The sequence below is a fragment of the Cryptotermes secundus genome, unplaced genomic scaffold (assembly GCF_002891405.2).
Source record: "Cryptotermes secundus unplaced genomic scaffold, Csec_1.0 scaffold499, whole genome shotgun sequence".
Lineage (NCBI taxonomy): Eukaryota > Metazoa > Arthropoda > Insecta > Blattodea > Kalotermitidae > Cryptotermes > Cryptotermes secundus.
In genome coordinates, this window is record NW_019738354.1 from 1,235,544 (window position 1) to 1,256,684 (window position 21,141).

At 37.1% G+C, this 21,141-nt stretch overlaps 2 protein-coding genes across 9 annotated transcripts in view; one reads left to right on the forward strand and one right to left on the reverse strand.

Moving 5' to 3' along the window:
• Positions 1–10,188, forward strand: part of LOC111870793 (putative leucine-rich repeat-containing protein DDB_G0290503) — a 47,653-nt gene extending 37,465 nt beyond the window's left edge. For 2 of the 7 annotated variants that reach the window (XM_023863334.2, XM_023863335.2), the window contains 3 exons: positions 2,650–2,772; positions 5,672–5,725; positions 9,678–10,188. In XM_023863334.2, coding sequence (XP_023719102.1) covers positions 2,650–2,772; positions 5,672–5,725; positions 9,678–9,758 — 258 coding nt within the window. In that variant the 3' untranslated portion in view covers positions 9,759–10,188. Of the gene's footprint in view, positions 1–1,055; positions 1,119–2,649; positions 2,773–5,671; positions 7,413–7,940; positions 8,324–9,677 lie in introns of those variants that run through there. The other 5 variants (XM_023863336.1, XM_033754000.1, XR_002843921.2 and 2 more) reach the window with 4 other exon arrangements.
• Positions 10,189–13,106: 2,918 nt separating this feature from the next.
• LOC111870799 (ribosome-binding protein 1) lies at positions 13,107–19,917 on the reverse strand. Of its 2 annotated transcripts, none has more exons than XM_023863344.2 (5): positions 19,662–19,917; positions 18,225–18,354; positions 16,000–16,085; positions 15,280–15,418; positions 13,107–14,549 (listed from the first exon to the last, which is right to left on the reverse strand). In XM_023863344.2, exons 1-5 carry the CDS (start codon positions 19,710–19,712, stop codon positions 13,948–13,950), a joined length of 1,008 nt encoding a protein of 335 aa, XP_023719112.1. In that variant the 5' UTR covers positions 19,713–19,917; the 3' UTR covers positions 13,107–13,947. The 2 variants fall into 2 exon arrangements, with proteins under 2 accessions (XP_023719112.1, XP_023719113.1); XM_023863345.2 differs by having other exon boundaries at positions 19,808–19,910.
• Between the last annotated feature and the right edge of the window lie 1,224 nt (positions 19,918–21,141).

The following is a 21,141-nucleotide window of genomic DNA, read 5'->3' on the forward strand; positions in this document are numbered from 1 at the left end:
TGCGTTACTGATCCCACTTCTGACACCAATGTAACGTGTCTTGAGTTCGAAGCTCGTCGGTCACGTGTGTAAGTCCAAATCCCGTCGGTCACAGTTGTCACATATCGGGCATATATCGCGACAAATAACTTCTCGACGTATTTGAGGTAGCGAATTTTATTTCACATTCGCACTTACAATCACCCAAATTACAGATTTACGGTTACTGCTATCTGCAGTATCACAATTAGTACACTCCAAATGCCACAATACAACTGACTGGTTGCTGGCTAACTCGACGATAGGTCCAGGACTCGCTGACTGACTCCGTACAACTGACTGTGAATAGCCTTCGCTGCTCCTTATGTAACCCCGATCGGACAATACGGCCACGTAATAGGCACCCTTGTTGCTAGCCACGCTGTCCGGTTACGTCACCGCTGTTGATTCGCCTTGCATAGTTACCTGGTTACGGGGCTCAGCTATCTTCGGCTCCGCTCGTGACGTCGCCGCGCATAGCTGCCAGGATGCGGGGTGATTACTCGCCTATTACGCGAGCGTTACGTTACCGCTGGGGAGGTAGGGGTCAACATGTCACAATATATATATATATATGTGTGTGTGTGTAATTGAGAAATTCCTTTATGAATTTCAGCAAATGAATAAACAATTTTACTGCTATTAAGCTAACAGATTTATTTGCTGTCCAAATGTTATTGTTTTTATTAAAGTGACATGTAGGCGAAATGACTAAAATTTGCAGATATGTTAGCTAGCCATGAAATATGAATTGTCAGTAGGATATCATATATTATTGATTTTTAACATTCTGATGATAAGGGCATGGTTCATAATTTTATTTATCTTGTGGATTTGATAATTTTAGGTATAAAATTATATAAGAACAGGCAATTCTTTGGTGATCTTCATAACTTTAATTTTTAGCAGTAGTCTATCAACAGGGAATTTTGGTTGGCTGGTTATCCTCAGTGTAGTTTAATTCCCCTCGTCCTGTTTACTGTCATTTTATAGCTGTTCTGTGAGTTCTGTGTTAAGTAAGATAGTTTCATTTTCAGACATCCTATAAGAAACCAGGTCCTCCAACTCCTGGTAAAAATGGTGGTCGTCTGTTTGTACAGGTGAGATAGTGGTTTTGCATGGATGTAACATTGCTTCTTGTGTTCTTTTCCCTCTACTTTGGTGTGTTCCACAAATGAGTTCATGTTCTGGCTTGTCTGCTATTGCTAAATCTCCTTCAGCTTGTTTTCATATGCACTATTTAGTCTAACATATGTAAAACACTATTTCTGTTTTTTTTTTTTTTCTTTTCTTTTAATTCAAGTTGCATGTGTACTTTAAGAATCTGTTGTGTGCACTAGCAGTTCCTATTTATGTTGTACATATGGTAGTTATTTCGTATTTCTGAATCTATGAAAATAGACATATATTCTTCACAGACACTTTATAGATGAGTCATGAGTGTGTATATCTGTGCTATTATTAATTTGCTTTTCAATGTTGATGAATTTGCAGATGTTTCTTTTCCTGCATTTCATAAATGATCTGGTGCATGCTTGTAAAAAATGCTGCTGTGTTTTGTATTATTAATTTTATGAATCTTAATAATGCATAACTTTTGTGAGGTTCTGAATTTAAAACATTTTATCAGTTGTACATGGTGCGGTCAGTATCCAGACTTACTGCAGTTAGGTAGAGCAGAATCTGCCGAGTCATTTGATACAGGTTTCAGAGTGTAGCTATGTCACTCAGATGTAATGATGTGAAGTGAGGTTATGTGTTGTTTCCTTTATGATGAGTGTTTTCTCAAAACATAACAGGCTTCAGAGAATAGCATGTGTGCATCAAGTTTTATTTCAAACTAGACAAAACTGCTACAAGAATCTAGGGGATATTAAGACTTCCTTTCAGAAAGGAAATGATGGGCAGGGCTCAAACATATGATTAGTTTCACAAGTTCAGATGTGGAGTAGTATCAGTTAACGATGCTCAGCATTCACAAGCGAAACAGGCAAGAATGAGGTGTAAATTGAGGAACCTGCTCATGAAAAGAAATGTGTCATTATCCAAAAATTGGATAATGACGTGGTAAAATCAGTTAAATCATGCCAAAAATATTTTTATACAAGATCTGAATGTGCAGCAGATTGCTGCAAAATTTGTCTTTACTAACTAGTGGTAAGAAGAAGAAGAATCGTGCCAGTATGTGTCAGGACCTTCAAGAAAAAGTGCAGAAACACATCCCCTTGTGACTTGCTTTTACAGAACTTAAGTTGTTGAAAGGAGGTGAGATCTGATGACATCATTGCAATTTAATCACAGGCTGCATTTGCCAAATTCAACATACATTGCTTCTGCAAATAAGAGTGGTGCAGTCATTGGATGTGGTACATCATGACACAAGGGAATTACTTTGAAGGGGACAGCATGGAGTAAAGGAAAAATGCAGTTGTCACACACAAAGTAAAAGCTGGAAACTGTGATCACACCATGTACTGCCTGTGCAAGTCTTCGTGTATTAAATAATTTTTTCTATTACCTTATGCAGGAAAATGAACAAAACATTTTTGACACAATTGTTATTTTTATTTGTAAGTGCATTTTGTAAGTCGCACTGATACATGGTAGTCATATACATAATATAATTTACAGGGAATGGAGGTGCTTACACCACGTGCACCACTGAGAGAGAGCAACGATGGGGCTTGTGTTCGAAAAGTATCAACACCAAGTCGTCTAAAATCACTGTTCACAAACAAGAATCGTCGAGATGAGGTGAGATGGGTGGTGTTGCTGTATTCTGTACTCCTAACCACACTACTGGGGCTAATCTACCTCTATAATCTCAGCAGCGCTATCACCTTTGGACTTTGAGCTGTATACAGACAGACTATATACGTATTTATTCTTTAAGTTTTTACTTTATATGGTGTATAATTATTTAACTTTTTACCTCCCAAACTACATATAATGCATGAAGAAAAACAAGAAATTAGGTGTACACATTATTGTTATTGGTATGTCTTTGTCCCGTTTTTATATTTTATTATTGTAGAGTGTTTTGCAGTTTTAAAATACAGATAATTGTTTACAGTTCGAGTTTTATTTTCAGTGCCTACTCTGTACTGGGTTAGTTTTCTTCAGAACATACAATAATTCAATGGTATGGTTTGCTTTCTCATATCAAAGTTCTGCATTAACATATTTTATGTTTTGGAGGTGCACCCAGTTTTGCAGTTTTATCCTAGAGAATGACAGAAAAGCTGTGGGACTCATTATGAAACAAGTAATGAAATTATGTAACATCAGCTGTTCTTCTAAATCTTTAAAATATTTTACTGAAGTAAGTTGGAAGGAAGAACAGAAATTGAGAATTCAGTAACAAAGCACCAAATAGTATATCTGCACTGGTATGAACTTTATTAGCAGCGTGTAAATTTAATGTACATCCATTTCCAATTTGAAGCTTAATAAAAACACATGTTGTATCCATTGGTCTGTATGCATGAAGAAACTGCACTTTGACTTAAAGGTTCTCATGAAATTTGATATTTATAACCCATACTTAAGTTTATACCTTTTGATTCCTTCTCCTCAACATTACTATCATGACAGCCTGTGAACTTCTGTGGTGTTAGCAAATATATTGCCATTGAGTTCTGAAATTTTGTTTCAGTTGACAGTTGAAATAATATGTAATACTTATTAAAATTGATGCATGTATCTATACATCCACTCCCCCAAGCATCTCCATGGCTTAGTGCCTAATTAGTTAAGCACAGGGACAACTTTACATATGTAAATGTATTATATCATTGCCATAAAGAATATAATGTAACATAACGGCAATACAAAAATTCACACTTTTCTGTTTTATACCAACAATTATTAACTGCTGTGAATTCGGTTACAGTGTGGGCTTTTGAGATTATGCCTGAAATGTTTCAGAAATTATGTATTTATTGTAGTGGAAATTTTGCACAGATATAAGTCACTAGTTTGTATAATTGTTATAAGTTCTGCTGATCTGCATTTACAAATTGAAGCCTTCAGAAGAAAACAGGCATGATAAGTATTTCTCAGAACTTGAGGGTGTGATTTAACTTAACTTCCTTACAATTCCCATATTCCTATATTGACAATAATATGAATTATGCCTAGTTGCACATTGCCCTCAGGTAGGTAATATTTTACCATCAATGACACAGAAAAATGAAGGACTTTTATTCTAGGATATAGTCCTTGAACCCTGCTATGGACCTGAAAATCCCTTTTAGAACTGACTGGAAATCTTGGACGCCACCCCATTGTCAATTCTATTGTAGGTGCAAGTTATTCAAACAACATATGTAGAAACATGTATACTTCTGCACATTCCTGCTTCCTTACCCTTCTACGTAAATAAAGTTTTGTAAGCGTGTGATTTATCATTATCATTATGCAATTTCGGGCTACCACAGCAACAAATTGTCAAGCATTAGTACACTGCAAGAATGTAAGTTGCATAGATCATGAAGGAGTAAGCAATCTTTAATTTCAGTTTATCATGTCTGTTCTGTGAATACTGATAATATTTTGATATGGATATATGAATTGTAGTGTCAAGTGGCCGAGCGGTCTAAGGCATGTACTGTCTTTGCTTGCTCAGAAGCCAGGATTGTGGGTTCGAGTCCCACACGAGGCATGGATGTTTGGTATGTGTATATGTTTATTCTATGTTTATGTTGTCCTGTGTTTAGGTAGAGGCCTTGTGACAAGCTGATCACTAGTCAAAGGAGTCCTACCGTCAGTAAAATGATCACTGAAAAAATCAGAGGCCAGGGCCCGAGGGGACTGTAGAACCAGTGAAAAAAAAAAGAATTGTAGTATACTATGTGCATGAGATAGTTTATGATTTACTATTTGTGAATGTCATTCATGCAGATGCCTTTAAATGGCAGCCTCAGTACATCATTTGATAACATGTAGGGCTAGAGAGGAATATGCAAGAAAGCAGGGGAAGTTAATAGAACAAAACTGGGACTTCCTGCTGAATTCTTAATGAGTGTGGGTATATATATTTAATTGGTTTTTTCTGTCCACACAAAAATTACCAAATATTTTTCTCACAATTTATTGTGTTAATTATATGTTTATTTTGGGTTAAAATACAATTTTGCTACATTTTTTTTTTTTTTTGGCTTTTCATGAAGTCACCATCAGGCAATACATTCCACAAACTTAAATTACTGAGTTGGTAATTTGTATATGGATCCATATATTACAATTTTGTCCATTATTACAGTTGATTCCTAATGTTTATAGGCACAGCATCGCTATTATTTTGCTGTCTAGGGATGTATTGATTAATTTAAAATATCTTAATATTAACTTTAAGATTAATTTAAAAATAAAGTAAACTAATTAAAATTTAATACAAGTATAAATTATTTTTATGTTGTGTATATTAATGATTTATGTAACTGTTTTATGCATCAGTATTTCTATATTCTACTAGAAAACTTGCTTACCTAATTGAAGCAGCACTAAATGATTTGTGGTTTTATGGATATTTTTGTAGTCCCTGTTCTGTTAATGAAGTGCTATTTCTTGATTTTTTAATTTCAGTGAGAGTTTTTCTTCTTTTAAGTCATGTTGCATGGATTATGACTGTAAAAACTTGTTCTGTTTGCAGAATACTCCTGTCACTCCACGTGGCCGAAGACTCAGCAATATTTTTCGTAGACAGGTGAAAAACCATCAGTGAAAACTGAATCTTCTTTGTTCAGGTGTTTGTTTTCAGGCTGCGATGAACTGTTAACTTTAGATGCATAAAAGGAAAATTAAATAAGAGTTGAGTATAATGAAAACGTTTAATTAGCCCTTTACACTTCCACATTCTGTATTCAGTGCCCTGTAATTTTGTCATTAAGTGAAAATGAGTGTTTTCCTCTGTGTTGTGGTGAATATAAAAACCATTTTGTATATGAAATCAAACATTCTTGAAGATTGTGTGTTGGCTTATAGCAATGATCCTCAATCCTGCCTCCACTAAACTCATGTTACACTCACTGTGGAAAATTACTGTCATTTTGGTATTCCTCCAAGTAGTGTGCATTTCATTCCAGAAGCTTAATTTTCAAAGAATTTGATTTCTGGCACTGTGCTGGTGCTGTAACATGCCAGACATTTGCATGAAATCGTTAATTTGGATCAGAGATGGGCATTTATCTTTACCTGAAGGCCAAATAGGTCTGTTTCTAATTGACTGCAGGCTGTTGAGTTGTGACAAAAATTCTGTAGTTCGGACATTTTATTTGTAACAATTCAGAGAGTATCCTAAACTATGGTTGCTATTCTCAGTGTTTTAAGGAACATGTTAAATAAAATCTGGAGTGGCACCATTTGATTTTTTCATTTGCTGCTATAGGAGTATTTGTAAATATGTGTAAGAGATACCCCAGTGCATGAATTTCCTTCAGAATCTGTTTTTTTTCCCCTAGATTTTTGTAATTATACATTTGGTTAACTGTTTATGTGGAATTAAAACTTAACATACCATATTATTTGCAGTGTCTAAATATTGCTGCAGGCCAGGCTGAACGTTTTACAGGTCATAATTATTCCACCCCTTTTGCACTCTGAATTGACTGGTCAACAGTTAAGCTTACGAAAATTATGACAGAAAAGATATGACTGGTGAACAGACATTGGCATTTGCAGAAGATACAACCTGGACAAAGAATAGGTTCTTCTGTTATTTTGTGTAGTAGCATATATGGGGTATTGAATATATGTTTGGCTTCAAGATCTCCAATTATACCATTACTGACATAGGTTGAGAAATAAAACATTATTTAAGATTCTGTTGTTTCTGTATCATCTTGTAAACAGCCAAATATGAAGATTTCAAGCAAAGTTACGATGTTTTTATCACGTACAGTTGGTAGCCAGTGATACAGATGTTTTTTCCAACATAATTTTGTCGCATGGCAGTCATACAGTAGATTCTTGAATATCCATATGTATATTAAACATACAACTTTTCAGAATCCTTTGGTTATTGATGTATCTTCGTGTAACAATTGAAGTGTTGTTCCTTCTGTTTTAGTAATATGTATATATCAGTGATATTTATGTTGTAACTTTCTGCTTTATTATTTAATCGCTTTTCCTGGCTTTATAACCCAGAACAAGGGTTGCTTTCTTTCAGTGGGAAGGTAATTATCTCTCCATCTAGTAACCAACTTATTTTAAGGACTGAATGCAGCATGGATAGTGCATACTTTCAGATTGTTGGATAATCTGTTGTGTTTGATTATCTGTGCTACTTCTTGCATCTGTTACCATGAATAAGCAGGCATTCACTGTATTGCTGTTCTAATTGCCATGTACCACATTACATAAGCTGAATAGTAACATATGAAAAAGTACAGGTGGAAGAAGCTTACGATGTTTTTATCACGTACAGTTGGTAGCCAGTGATACAGATGTTTTTTCCAACATAATTTTGTCGCATGGCAGTCATACAGTAGATTCTTGAATATCCATATGTATATTAAACATACAACTTTTCAGAATCCTTTGGTTATTGATGTATCTTCGTGTAACAATTGAAGTGTTGTTCCTTCTGTTTTAGTAATATGTATATATCAGTGATATTTATGTTGTAACTTTCTGCTTTATTATTTAATCGCTTTTCCTGGCTTTATAACCCAGAACAAGGGTTGCTTTCTTTCAGTGGGAAGGTAATTATCTCTCCATCTAGTAACCAACTTATTTTAAGGACTGAATGCAGCATGGATAGTGCATACTTTCAGATTGTTGGATAATCTGTTGTGTTTGATTATCTGTGCTACTTCTTGCATCTGTTACCATGAATAAGCAGGCATTCACTGTATTGCTGTTCTAATTGCCATGTACCACATTACATAAGCTGAATAGTAACATATGAAAAAGTACAGGTGGAAGAAGCTTCTGTAAATGTGAAATGAGGCAAATTATTGTTTTATATATAACTACGCATATGAAGCAATGGAGGTGGCCATTCCATCTTTACCTGGAATACATGGACTGTTAGTTTCACCTTCTTGTTCTTGATCCATTCTTGAAATAGACTTAGCTTGGGAACTCAGAATTTTTTTATATTTCTTGGCTACGGGTGTCATAAAAGTAATTTCACATTTTTTGCTGGTGGTAATATAACACTGAATATAATATTCATAAAGGTTGCAGAATTGTAAACTGTCAGGACAGCTTTTTCCAGAACACTGTGAGTCTACTTGGTAGATATTGTCGCGTATCGGGCGTATATCGCGACAAATAAATTCTCGATGTATTCGATGTAGCGAATTTTATTTCACATTCGCTCTTACAATCACCCAAATTACAGATTTACGGTTACTGCTATCTGCAGTATCACAATTAGTACACTCCAAATGCCAGAATACAACTGACTAGTTGCTGGCTAACTCGGCGGTAGCTCCAGGACTCACTGGCTGACTCAGTACAACTCGACTCGGCGACTGTTACAGTACAACTGACTGTGAATAGCCTTCGCTGCTCCTTATGTAGCCTCGATCGGACAATACGGCCACGTAATAGGCACCCTTGTTGCTAGCCACGCTGTCCGGTTACGTCACCGCTGTTGATTCGCCTTGCATAGTTACCCGGTTACGGGGCTCGGCTATCTTCGGCTCCGCTCGTGACGTCACCGCGCATGGCTGCCAGGATGCGGGGTGATTACTCGCCTATTACACGAGCGTTACGTTACCGCTAAGGGGTGGGAGGGGTCAACATGTCACAATATATTACACTTTCTAGCTCAGAAATGTTCTATTCTTCAAGGAGAACCATACCTATTATATGATTATTATTACTCCACTTCATATTTATCAGGTAGGATAGTAGAGTGGGTAGAAAGAAATATTTACTATTGAGTCTACAGCTTGCAGATAATTGTAGATCCTCTGTGCTTGCAATNCTTCGCTGCTCCTTATGTAACCTCGATCGGACAATACGGCCACGTAATAGGCACCCTTGTTGCTAGCCAAGCTGTCCGGTTACGTCACCGCTGTTGATTCGCCTTGCATAGTTACCCGGTTACGGGGCTCGGCTATCTTCGGCTCCGCTCGTGACGTCACCGCGCATGGCTGCCAGGATGCGGGGTGATTACTCGCCTATTACACGAGCGTTACGTTACCGCTAAGGGGTGGGAGGGGTCAACATGTCACAATATATTACACTTTCTAGCACAGAAATGTTCTATTCTTCAAGGAGAACCATACCTATTATATGATTATTATTACTCCACTTCATATTTATCAGGTAGGATAGTAGAGTGGGTAGAAAGAAATATTTACTATTGAGTCTACAGCTTGCAGATAATTGTAGATCCTCTGTGCTTGCAATCATCACCACATATTGTCTTCAAAGTCTGTGCCATGTTGCTTCTTCTACAGCTGTGGAGTCCTTCATTTCTTGCAGGTAGACAGAAACTACGTAAGGTCATAAAATAGCTTGACATTTAACAGAAACTTGTGAATTGTTACATTTCTAAAAGGTTTATCAAGAATTACTTAAACTTAAGGGTCTATAGTCAATATATTTGTGTGATGATACTGTAGAAGTTCTAGCAGCAGTTTGCAATACTGGGTGGTGGAAATTAACATTTAGGACATTTAATTTTTCTACATTTTCAGGTACAGCCTACAACAGTGGTTTTTGAACTGCATACCTTCACAGAACCAAGAGGTTCAAGAGGATGCTGGGTTTTAAATTAAATATTGGTTACTGAAGGGTGCATTTACAGGCTAATATAGAATACTTTCTTTAATATAGTGAAGTGACCACCAGTTATTTCTAATTTTCCATGGTGGTAACTAATATTTTGTATTCTTTACCATCTTGATATATTTGTGACTAAATCTATTGGAATCCAAACATCTCTTGAGTCTTGTCAGAGTTGTATATGGCTGAGCAGGTTTTCAAATGAGAGTCAAATGCCAGATGTTTCCACTTCAATCTGGAGTGTTGCATGTTGTCTTAACACTATATTTGGAGGGTCCTTGTTATCTCTTTTCTTTTATTTCATATAAAAAATAAGTATACAGAAATTATTGTAATATAGGTTCTAAATTGCTTCTAAAAATACTGAATTTTGAAGTGTAAAAAGTTGTAATAAAAGTTCTATGATATATGTCTGTAATAAAAAAAAATTGGAACACCTTCTTGTATCTTTATTGTGAAATATTTTTCCTCAGTTGTGTATTTCAAGCAACTTTTATGTTAACTTTGCTTTCACATTTACATGTATTTAGTTACATTTCTATGTACAGGGGATGGACAAAAATATGGGAACACCCAACAAAAAACACATTACCATAATTAATATGGTGTAGGACAACCTCTGGCTTGCAGAACTGCTTGCAATCTCCTTGGTATGGATAAATAGAGGTCCTGTATGATTTGCAAGGGAATCTTGTACCATTCTTCCTGCAAAACATTGGCAAGTTCTGTTAATGATGATGGAGGTGGATAGTGCGTATGCAGATTGCTCTTCAAAACATACCACAAAGGCTCAATAATATCGATATCTGGCGATTGTGGGGGCCATGGCAGACATGACACTTCATCTTAGTGCTCAGAAAACCAGTCCTGGTCGATGTGAGCTGTGTGACCACGGCCATTGTCGTCATGGTAAATGGCATCACGACTGGGGAACCAAATTTGCACCACCGGATGGACCTGGTCGCACAAAATGGTCACATAGTCGTTGGCAGTGACGTGACCTTGCAGGGTAATGATGGGCCTGACAGAATACCACGATATGGCTGCCCATACCATGATTGAACCCCAGCCATGTTTCACTCTTGGCAGCAAACAATCTGGATCGTAAGCTTGGGATGGCGTTCTCCAGACGTAAACTCAGCCAGAAGTTGGAAACAGTGTAAAGGTGGACTCATCCAACCAAATGACAATCTTCCATTGCTCCATAGTCAAGATTTTATGACTTCGGCAGCACACTCTCTTCTTAGTGGCACTTTGATCACTGATGAGTGACTTTGGAATTACAGCTCGTCCAGAAATACCCTGCTCGTGGAGTTCCCTTCATACTGTTTTGGTGTTGACAGGGTTTGTGAGTGTGACATTCAGTTCAGCAGCCACTTTTGCAGCTGTAGTCTTATTTTTCGTCAATCCTACGCAATGTTCATCTGTCTCGATCACTCAAGACACATTTCTGTCCACGCTGGTGTTTATTGGATGCGGTTTTTCCAGTCCTCCTGTATGAGGTCATAATCTTGGATAATATGCCTTGCAAAACACCAAAAACCTTGGCTGCCTTGGTTACGGAAGCAGCCACCATATGGGCCCCAACAATTTGCCTGCGTTCGAATACTGTTAGCTCTGACATGATGCACAGAACACTGTCTTGACAACAAATGAAGCTTGCAACATATTGCGGAGGTTGTACAGGTAGTGGTATTGGGCAGATAAGACAGCGTCACCTACAGACGTCGCTAAAATAAACACTTCAGTTCAGGCATGCATTTCACAAGGTGTTTCCATATTTTTGTCCATCCCCTGTATTTGTGAAAGTTCTTTTAGCAGTGTGTGCCAAGGTGCAGGCTATTCATGACTGCATTCACTTTAAGTCATACACAACATTTATGACATCCCCACACCCCATCATATAGCCTTTCACCAAGCCCTCATGCCAATTTTTTTATTGAAATAGAAGTAAATATGTGCACTTGCATTTATATATTTCTTATGTTCGGTTAGCTAATAATTAGTACTACATCAGAACTGAATAAAAGGTTTGAAATCTTAAAATGAAAATGCTGCAGTGTTCTTTATTTGGAGATGAATACCGCTGAAAAATGTTAAGAATCTAATCACTTCTTTTTGCCTTTATTTTTTTATCATGGCCTAATGCCGCCAGGTTGGGAAAAGTTGCATTAACTTTAAAATATTTTAGATAATGCTTGTTAAAATGGTTGGTTGCAGATAACTGTCCACAGAATAAGGAAAGTTCTTTTTTTGTTTTTGTGTCAGGTTTGGGGACTACACTCTATTCTTTGCTTCAACATCAATCTGCTGAGGCCTGCTCGAGTCCAGCTCCCTTCCAATTTGTTCATCCTTACCCACCTCACAGATCATGATGGGCTTAATATTGTCATCTGGATTATATGGTAGCATACTAAACTGCAGATTCAACCAGAGCTTCATTTTAATACGAGGTATGGAAGGTGCAAATAGGCCATTTTATATATACATATAAAAATGAGAGCCATATTTATATCTGGCATTATTTTAGAATTGGACTTGTTATACAGCAATCCTTGCAAACTTCAGGAGTTACCTTCTTGAAGGACACTGGTGGTTAGGTGAAACATAATTACCATTAGTAAATCAAAGTTGCCTATTTCTTCACTAAAAAAAAAGCAAAAAATAAGTTAATGACATAGTTAAAAGTGTCACGAAAAGACATCCCAATTGTAATCCAGAAGCTAAGGATCTATTGTGGGATGCATATAGGATGTTGGTGGGGAAGACAGAAGGAAAGAGACCACTAGGAAGACCTAGATGTAGGTGGACCTTAGGTAGGCTGGGGTGATATGAACTGGATTGGTCTAGCTCAGGATAGGGACCAGTGGAGGGCTCTTGTGAACATTAATGAATCTTTGGATTCTGTAAGATGGGAAATTCTTTGACTAGCTGCAAAACTGGCTGCTTCTCAAGAATGGCTCAGCTCCATGGTGTTAGATATTACGGCTCATCCCATACCAAATGGCGATCTCGTAGTTATGAAACATAATGTTTTTTGTGTGCTCACAAATTGAAACCACAGTATACACATGGCTGGCAAAACTGTTGTTGGAGAGGTTTTTGCACTCATAATTAGTATTGCTGCTTGTATAATATTCACAATTATAGTATTTTCTGGTACTGAATATCTGCAAGGTTTACATAACAACGCTCTCTGCTGCTCAGACTGTACAGGATCAAATGGAAGGATGATTAATGAACAATAAATTGGAAAAGAAAGCTCTAATGGCCCAATTTAATTATCATCCCAGCAGGCGAAAAGTTTTGCCAGCCTTTCCAGATGAAATAAAAGAGTTACATCATTAAAATTAATTTTTTTATTTTTAAGAGTGTGATATACTTCAAACATTATTTGTGTTAAGAATAAGAGTGCACATCTGTCACACTTTTGTTACATTTTTTTTTTTTTTTTTTTTTTTTGTAANTTGCATATACTAAAACTAAAATAAATCATTCGTTTCCAGTTAATACTGGAGAGAAAGGGATCTCTGAATTTGCTTTTCCTTATGTAAAAATGAATCTGAATTGCTGATCAAGAATAGAACAAATTTCCTGAGCCGTAAAATGTGTCAGCATTGTTGTAGTGTGTACTGTATATTTGCTTTCTCATATTATGTAATACTGCAGAGCTAGTAATCTTTTAACATTACTCTTCATAATCTTCCATCCCTATGTCACCTAAAAGATTTCAGTCTGTAGTAATTTATGTAGAATAATGCCATGTGTCATATGTAGATTAGACTTAAACCCAATTGAATTACTACAGTAGATTAAAAATACTATCAGAAGTAAGAGTAGAAATGTAAGAACCCAAATTGAAAGACTCGGAGAATAATATTGATACAATGCAAGTTGATGATAAAGTATTAAAATGTATTTTGCGTTATTAAGCCTTTCTGGAAAAGAGAAAGTTAATCTCATCTGTCAAACAAATGTTCCAAAGCTGCAGCTACATAATCATTAAACAAGACTATGATAATTTGGGCAGAAGTATTAGAGTTGTCTATGGTTTAATCGGAATTATTAAGATTGATCAGTATCACACATCTCCTTAGGCTTCTGAACAGAATCAATCCCCTCATCAGCCCTCCGGTCAGCTTCAGATTCTTCTTCCACTTGCTGAGAAGGCTCTTCCACTCCTCAAGCAACTTCGGCGGGCTCTTCAGCTCCCTGAGCAACTTTAGAGGATTCTTCCGTTCCCCGAGCAACTTCAGGGGACCCTTCCGTTCCCCGAGCAACTTCAGTGGACCCTTCCGCTACCCGAGCAACTTCAGGGGACCCTTCCGCTCCCCGAGCAACTTCAGGGGACCCTTCCGCTCCCCGAGCAACTTCATTGGACTCTTCTGCTCCTCGAGCAACATCAGTGGACCCTTCCGCTCCTCGACCATCTTCAGAAGGCTCTCCCGATACTTGAGCAACTTTAGAAGCCTCTTCCATTCCCTGAGGAATTTCAGACGCCTCTTCTGCTCCTTGAACAACTTGAAATTCCTCTTTCGTTTCCTGGCAAATTCGAGATTTATCTTCAGCTCCCTCAACAACTTTAGATGATTCTCTCGCTCTCTGGACAATTTCAGACTCCTCTTCGTCTCTCTGAACAACTTCAGACGCCTTTTCATATCTCCGAACATCAATGAATTTATCTTGGGACGTGTCACGGCCTTCCATAATTTGAGAACGCCGCCTCTGTTTCAACATTTCTCGAATAGCATAGAGCACAGCAGCCAATTGGCCAAGAAGCATCACTGAGGAATAAAAAAATCACAATAAATTAACACTTGCTGTCTACACATAGGCAAAGGAAGGTAGATATGTTTCAGTAGAAATTAACATGATTTGCTAATAGAGTGTCGTCATAAATAGCCGAATTTCTTTTATGCATACTAATCTAGTCTACTCAAGTATAGTAAAAAATAACACATGTACTAATGTTATTTTTAATACCAACTCTTAATACTCTTTTTTATTAAATTCGGTTCGACTTGATCCTCAGAGAATCATTACTTTTCTGAAAAATTAGACAAACGAAATGGTTCAGTAATCAAGTTAATTGGGCTATTTTAATTTCATTCTTTTTTTCACAACCAGCAGAAATTCTCATTCTATTACTGCATTCTTATTTGTATAATATCTGTGTTAACTTATAAGGCAGCGTTATGTCTTATTCTCCCTATTCTGCATTTGTTCCCAGCATAACGAGCAAAAAAAAAAATAATAATAATAATAACGATATTATTGCCTACATATGCGAGAATTAGAACGCCGTCTATTGTAATACCTGTACACCTCTAAATTGTACTCTTTTCATAAATAATTCCGAGATGTATTCCTATTTTTCTTCGGTTGAGAATGAGTTACTCAGAAATTAGGCATGTACAAGTGTAAGAAGTATGGTTCCTGTAGTAATATTATTCAGTTTATCCAATTCAATGAGCAGTTCAGTTATGTTTAATACAAAACCAAACGTGACATTACCGAAGACAATAAATGATGTGATGATGATGATTGGTCTCACTTTTTCTTCATGTATAAAGTAATTAATGCGGCCGTAAACCTGCCCTATGATAACGACACTCTTGCATAACATCCACGGGACTGCGCACCAAATCCTCCTCTGCACAGCAAAGCAAACATGTTAAAATATACCATATAAAAAGTTCATCACAGTAGCCCAAAAATTGGTATACATCTAGGTCTACAATTTATAAATAAAGAATAAGATTTCGTATTGATAACACTGTCACGATCAGTGAGCAGAACAATCATTTATCAAGCGGAATACATATTCATAACACATTCGTAATAAATAGATAATTTCATCATTTATGTATAGTTTTGAATAAAATTCGGGCGAAAAATTGTCGCTTCGCCTGGCTTAATACGAGATTTTCAGTTTTTCATTGATATTAATTCTGCCGTTACAGAAATGTATTACTCAGATCAAGACACAAAATTTACACAGCGTTCCCCCGAACCCTTCTCAGGATATTAATATTTCAAGTAGTCGAGTTATTTTGAGTAAAAATTTGTAAATAATTCAAGGGAGAGGCCCGTAACAGTGCATCAGTAAACAAGTGTTAGAAATACATATGCACCATACTCAGTTCGCACTTACGTATAAGAGGTAGACGTCTCAGTTCTGAAATAAACCTTTTATTTTGATTGCTAGTAAAGAATCGTAACAAATAGGCTTACCACATCAAGCCCAAAAAAGAGCAAAGCAGAGACAATGAACTCCATCAATGTATAGAAGATGCAGAATAGTATAATATCTCGACGAACTGCAACGAGAGAGAACATTTTACTGTTAACGACAGTTGAGCAGCATTTTAAGTAGGCGAAAAGGCGAATTCGGGAAGCAGTGTACCGTACCAGTGCCAGTGACAACGCCCTCTTGTGAAATACATGTGATCAATTAGTAAGTAAAAAAAAAGTAAAGCTATCCCTGTACCAGGCCGTGAAGGTCCAGGGTTGTGAGACGTTGAGAGTCCCACATTATCTCGACAATTGGCTCAAAGATGGCGGTAAGGTTGTCAGCCTTATGCNCGTGCCGGCCGCGCTTTACTCCCCAGGAAAATTATTTAATTAATTCCTGGTACTCGTTTCTGTTAGAGTCTGAGTGAACCCCAGGGCCATAGTGCGGTTGGAAGGATTAGGTAAATTGAAAAAAAAATCCAGTGACCTCATCGGGACTTGTACCCGCGACCTTCCGGCTTGTAGCATAGCCCCTCAACCAACTACGCTAATTTCGATTCGTTTAAAAATCCTCTTAGTAGCTCGAGCCTATATTGCGACGAATATTCGGATGACTACTGAATAATTAAGTGGAAAGTCTATGGAAGGAGGCGGACCTGCCTCTAGCTCCTGAACTCACTGGAAAACAAATGCCTTACCCTTAAGACAGTTCAGTAACACTGTAAATGAGAGAGGATACAAAGACGGCAGTGTACAGAATTATTGGCAACAATGCCTACAAATACAACTTTCCTTTTGTGCAATACATGTGATTTTTGAGGTGACATTTTATATATAAATAATCGACCCTGATGAAAGCATATTTGACTATTTGAATGACTACTTATATTTAATTGCGAATAAATAAAATTAAAAAGAAATATTGTATTTATCTACACTACGAAATCTAAACAAGGGTTTTCTGGGTAATAATAAATTATTTGTATATGAATGATTGCCTGACTTAATATTATGATAGTATGAGATAATGTCAGTTTGATCCCTTAAACAAAGGGGGCATTATGCTACAAGCCGGAAGGTCGCAGGTTCAAGTCCCGGTGAGGTCATTTTTTTCAATTGACCTAATCCTTCCAGCCGCACTATGGCCATGGGGTCGACTAAGCCACTAACAGAAATTAGTACCAGGAACGTTTTTGTAATATTCTTGGGGGTAAAGGGCGGCCGGTAAGGCTGACAACCTTGCCGCCATCTATGAGCCGATTGTCTAAAAATGTGGGAACCTCAACATCTCACAACTCTATAGGCCTCCACGGCCTGTTACAGGGATACCTTTACTTTTTACTTTATGTTCCCTTAAACAAAGTAAATATACACAGATTTGACGGTTTTTGGATGTATATGAACAAGAAATGCCCAAATTGTCTTTCCCACATTGCTCTAGAATTAAGTCACGCCCGATGGTTTTCAAATTTCATTTACGTCTGGTAGGGCATGAAGACATTCCAGCAGAATCTCAGTTTCGAGTCTTCTGTTTTAAGTGTTGTACTCGCGTGATGGTTTGAACTTGGTAATGATAATTCGTTAAATTGCCGTAACTACAGCCTACACTGCCTTACAAGCTTTACAAGCTCCTAACCGTCAGTACAAGCCTGTACAAGCGGTACAAACTGTCGTCAGGTCGTCAGTGTGCGCTGGGGAGCTAGAATAGGGAGTTGCTTCCGTTCTCGCGTGTTTAATTAATATGCGATATTTGAATAGGGCACACAAAACTATAGAGTTTGAACTTCGTCGGCACACCTGCAGAACAAATATTTCATAACTCGAAATATGAATAAAAAATATTCCTGTCCTATGACAAAATGAATTCATAACAAAATGTCTTTGGTCTTCATAGAAATTGAAAATTACCTGCCCTTTAAAAATTAAGGGTTACAAATATAAATCACTCCGTCCAGTGTGACCTGTAAGTTTTTTACTACATGAAAACTTAACACCCTTACATGTTTCGGTCTCTGTGGGCCATCTTCAGAGGGCAAACATCACTACATATAGGAAACCACCATCACATAAGTTGTTTAGACGTAAAGTACGTACACTTATATGCTACAATACATAGTACACAAAATAGNAAAGCACTTTACAGAACATTACATTTCATTTCATTACGAATTCATTATGTGCCCTGAAATATATTCGACGATAAGTAAAGCATACCATCTACTTACATTCCCCTAAATCCGGATTGTTAATAAACATTTCTTTTAACTCAATTCCAAGTAGTCGAAAATATGTCCCTTGTTTTACATAATTAGTGCCATGGGATACTTCCATAATAAACACAAACATGGTGAAAATCTGAAATAAAAACGTGACATTAGATAAAATATCTTTCCTTCTGAAACTGTTAATAGCTCGTATTTATAGACATACGAAGCTATCACAAATGTTCGTCACTGTTTAAGTGTATCTCATTGTGGCATGGCATCTGCAAGTCCGCTAATTTGTACATTTCAGTTCTACACTTCAGAATTGAAGACTTCGCTTCTGAAGTTCGAGTACACTATCAAGACCAAAACAAATGTGAACGAAATTCATGGAGCGACGACTTTCCTGATAATCGAACAGGAATTCAGCTAATCTATATATTCTCTGCCTTTCATGAAATCCGAAGGTTCATTATAATATTCACAAAAGTCCCATTTACCCTGTTACGAACTGCACTATTAGATCTACGCCTTTTCAGAATTCCAAATTAGTTCCAGGATTTCTTGTTCATTGGTCCTCCCGTATTTGACTATGGAAATTTCATTCTGCTACTGAATGGAATACCTCAACATTTACGTGTCAGTCGGTGAAAATATTTTCTGCATTTGAACCCACATACCGTAACAGAGAATAACTTAAATTTCACATATTTTATAAAAGTTTAGTGCAGACTTATGGACATGATACAAATACGGAGAAAACGATAGATTTAGTGGCAGCGGCCGTACATATTTACATCAGTGCTTTTGCTAATTTATAAAATAATTTAGACTCGTAAAAAAGTTGTCATGTCCTCCGCCCTACCTATTAGATTGTTTAATTCTTAACTGTTTCCTACGAGTAAAAATCGGAAATTACTTTCAGATAGAGCAGTTTTAAAATATGTACTACTTCAAGAGTTCCACCGTAACAGGAACATTCATCATTACACACTTTTCATTAAACATTTTTACTACCGGTGAATAATATTTTTGAATATTATAACATATTGCAGATTTTCAAACCTAAGCAACACATTGGAACACTCTCCCACCTTTTACGGTAATCAAAAAGCCCCTACTATTAATTTAGCATTACGTAAATTAACATTCGTAGTAGTTATGTCAAGTCGAACATAGATTTCTCAGACAGCCTGTAGAGAAAATCCGCACACTGACTATAACAATCTTAGCAACCAGAAATCTAATGCACAGCGTTGTCAAGGCGAGAAAATATATATTCTTTGGATATTTCTCATCTCCTTTTACAACATATAAACAGTAACGGACTTTCAAATGCTAATGAATGGCTGACTACACTTTCAAAAAATATTAGATCCGTTTCAGGTATGTATTGATGAGTGGCCGTAATTAAAAATAAATCTGTGTATTTGACAGTAAACTTAATATTTGACTCACAATATCCGACGCAGCGACTAATCTCGCCGTAGTTTTGTAGTTTTCCATCATTTAATATAATTTTTTTTCTAGTATACTACTCCACGTTTCTTTCAAGAATATAAAAGAAGCTTTGTACAATGAAGTGGACACTCGAAAGTTCTTGCCTGCAAAGTGGACTCGGAATCCGTGGTCTAACTGGTCTAACTCTTGCAAGTTCCGTTGCGCGAATGATGATGACTCGTGCACCTCGTGCGTATGGTCCCTCATCCGCCTCAGCCCTCACAGTTAAATACTGCAAGAAATTCAGAGGGCGCTGTGATATTTCCTGGTGGCACTGTGTACAGTAATTTAGTATTTATAATAAATATATATTTATTAAATAATATTTGTCAATTAGTGGAAATGCCTTTTTTATTTCTATCGAATTTACAATCATCAGTTTCTCTTTAAATTTAAAATTTTCGTAATTTAAAATAATGCGCCAGCATACGAAACACCGACACTGTTCACGTTTATCCATGATAGAGGAGGAATCATCTCAGGAGACGGAATAGGTCAATCGGTAGCGATTAGGCTTAAAGACTGGATTACCGGGGTGGACCGGGGTTTGATTCCCGGCAGGGGTAAGGGATTTTTCTCTCCTACATAGACTCTAGAACGGCTCTGGCACCCANATCCATTTTAATATTGTCCACCCACCCTCGTACGCCTTGGTCTTCCCAGTTGTCTCTCTCCTTCTGGCTTAATATCCTATATGCATTCCTCGTCTCCCCATTCGTGCTACATGCCCTGCCCACCTCATCCTCCTTGACTAGATCGTTCTATTTATACTTGGAGAAGAGTACAAGTTATGAAGCTCCTCATTATGCAGTTTTCCCCAACCTCCTGTCACTTCATCTCTCTTCTGTCCAAATATTCTCCTCAACACCCTGTTCTCAAACACCCTCAGTCTAGTATAATTGACTACAGAGAAAATGTTTGGAAATCATCACATTTGTGTACTGTCACTGTACGTAGCTAGTATAGCTCTTTAATGTTGCGAATGTTACACACACACACACACACACACACACGCACACATATGTATCTAACATTCGCAAAATATATATTAGATTGCATTTCTTCATCGCTAGTATTTTCAGAGCCAAAAATTAATTAGGAAGGAATTGAACATCTGCACGTCTGGTGCTAGTAATAACTAGAAAGTGACAATGTCTGATGATAATGTCTTCAGTTCTCTGGGCATTATCATGTTGCTCTTTGGCACCCTTGACACTGTTTGGTCCCTGTTCAGCATTCTATACAGTATCAGACCTCTCGCCAACCATGCTGCAAGAAATTATTGGACCGCTCAACAACCCTCTGGGTATTGGCAAGCCCCTCTTCACCTGCACTGATCCTATCACAAACACCCACTTAATTACATGTTACTGTTTCAGATCCAGTTTCCAAAACATTCTGTTCTTTAATGTTCTTTTTAAAATACCAAATGATGGAT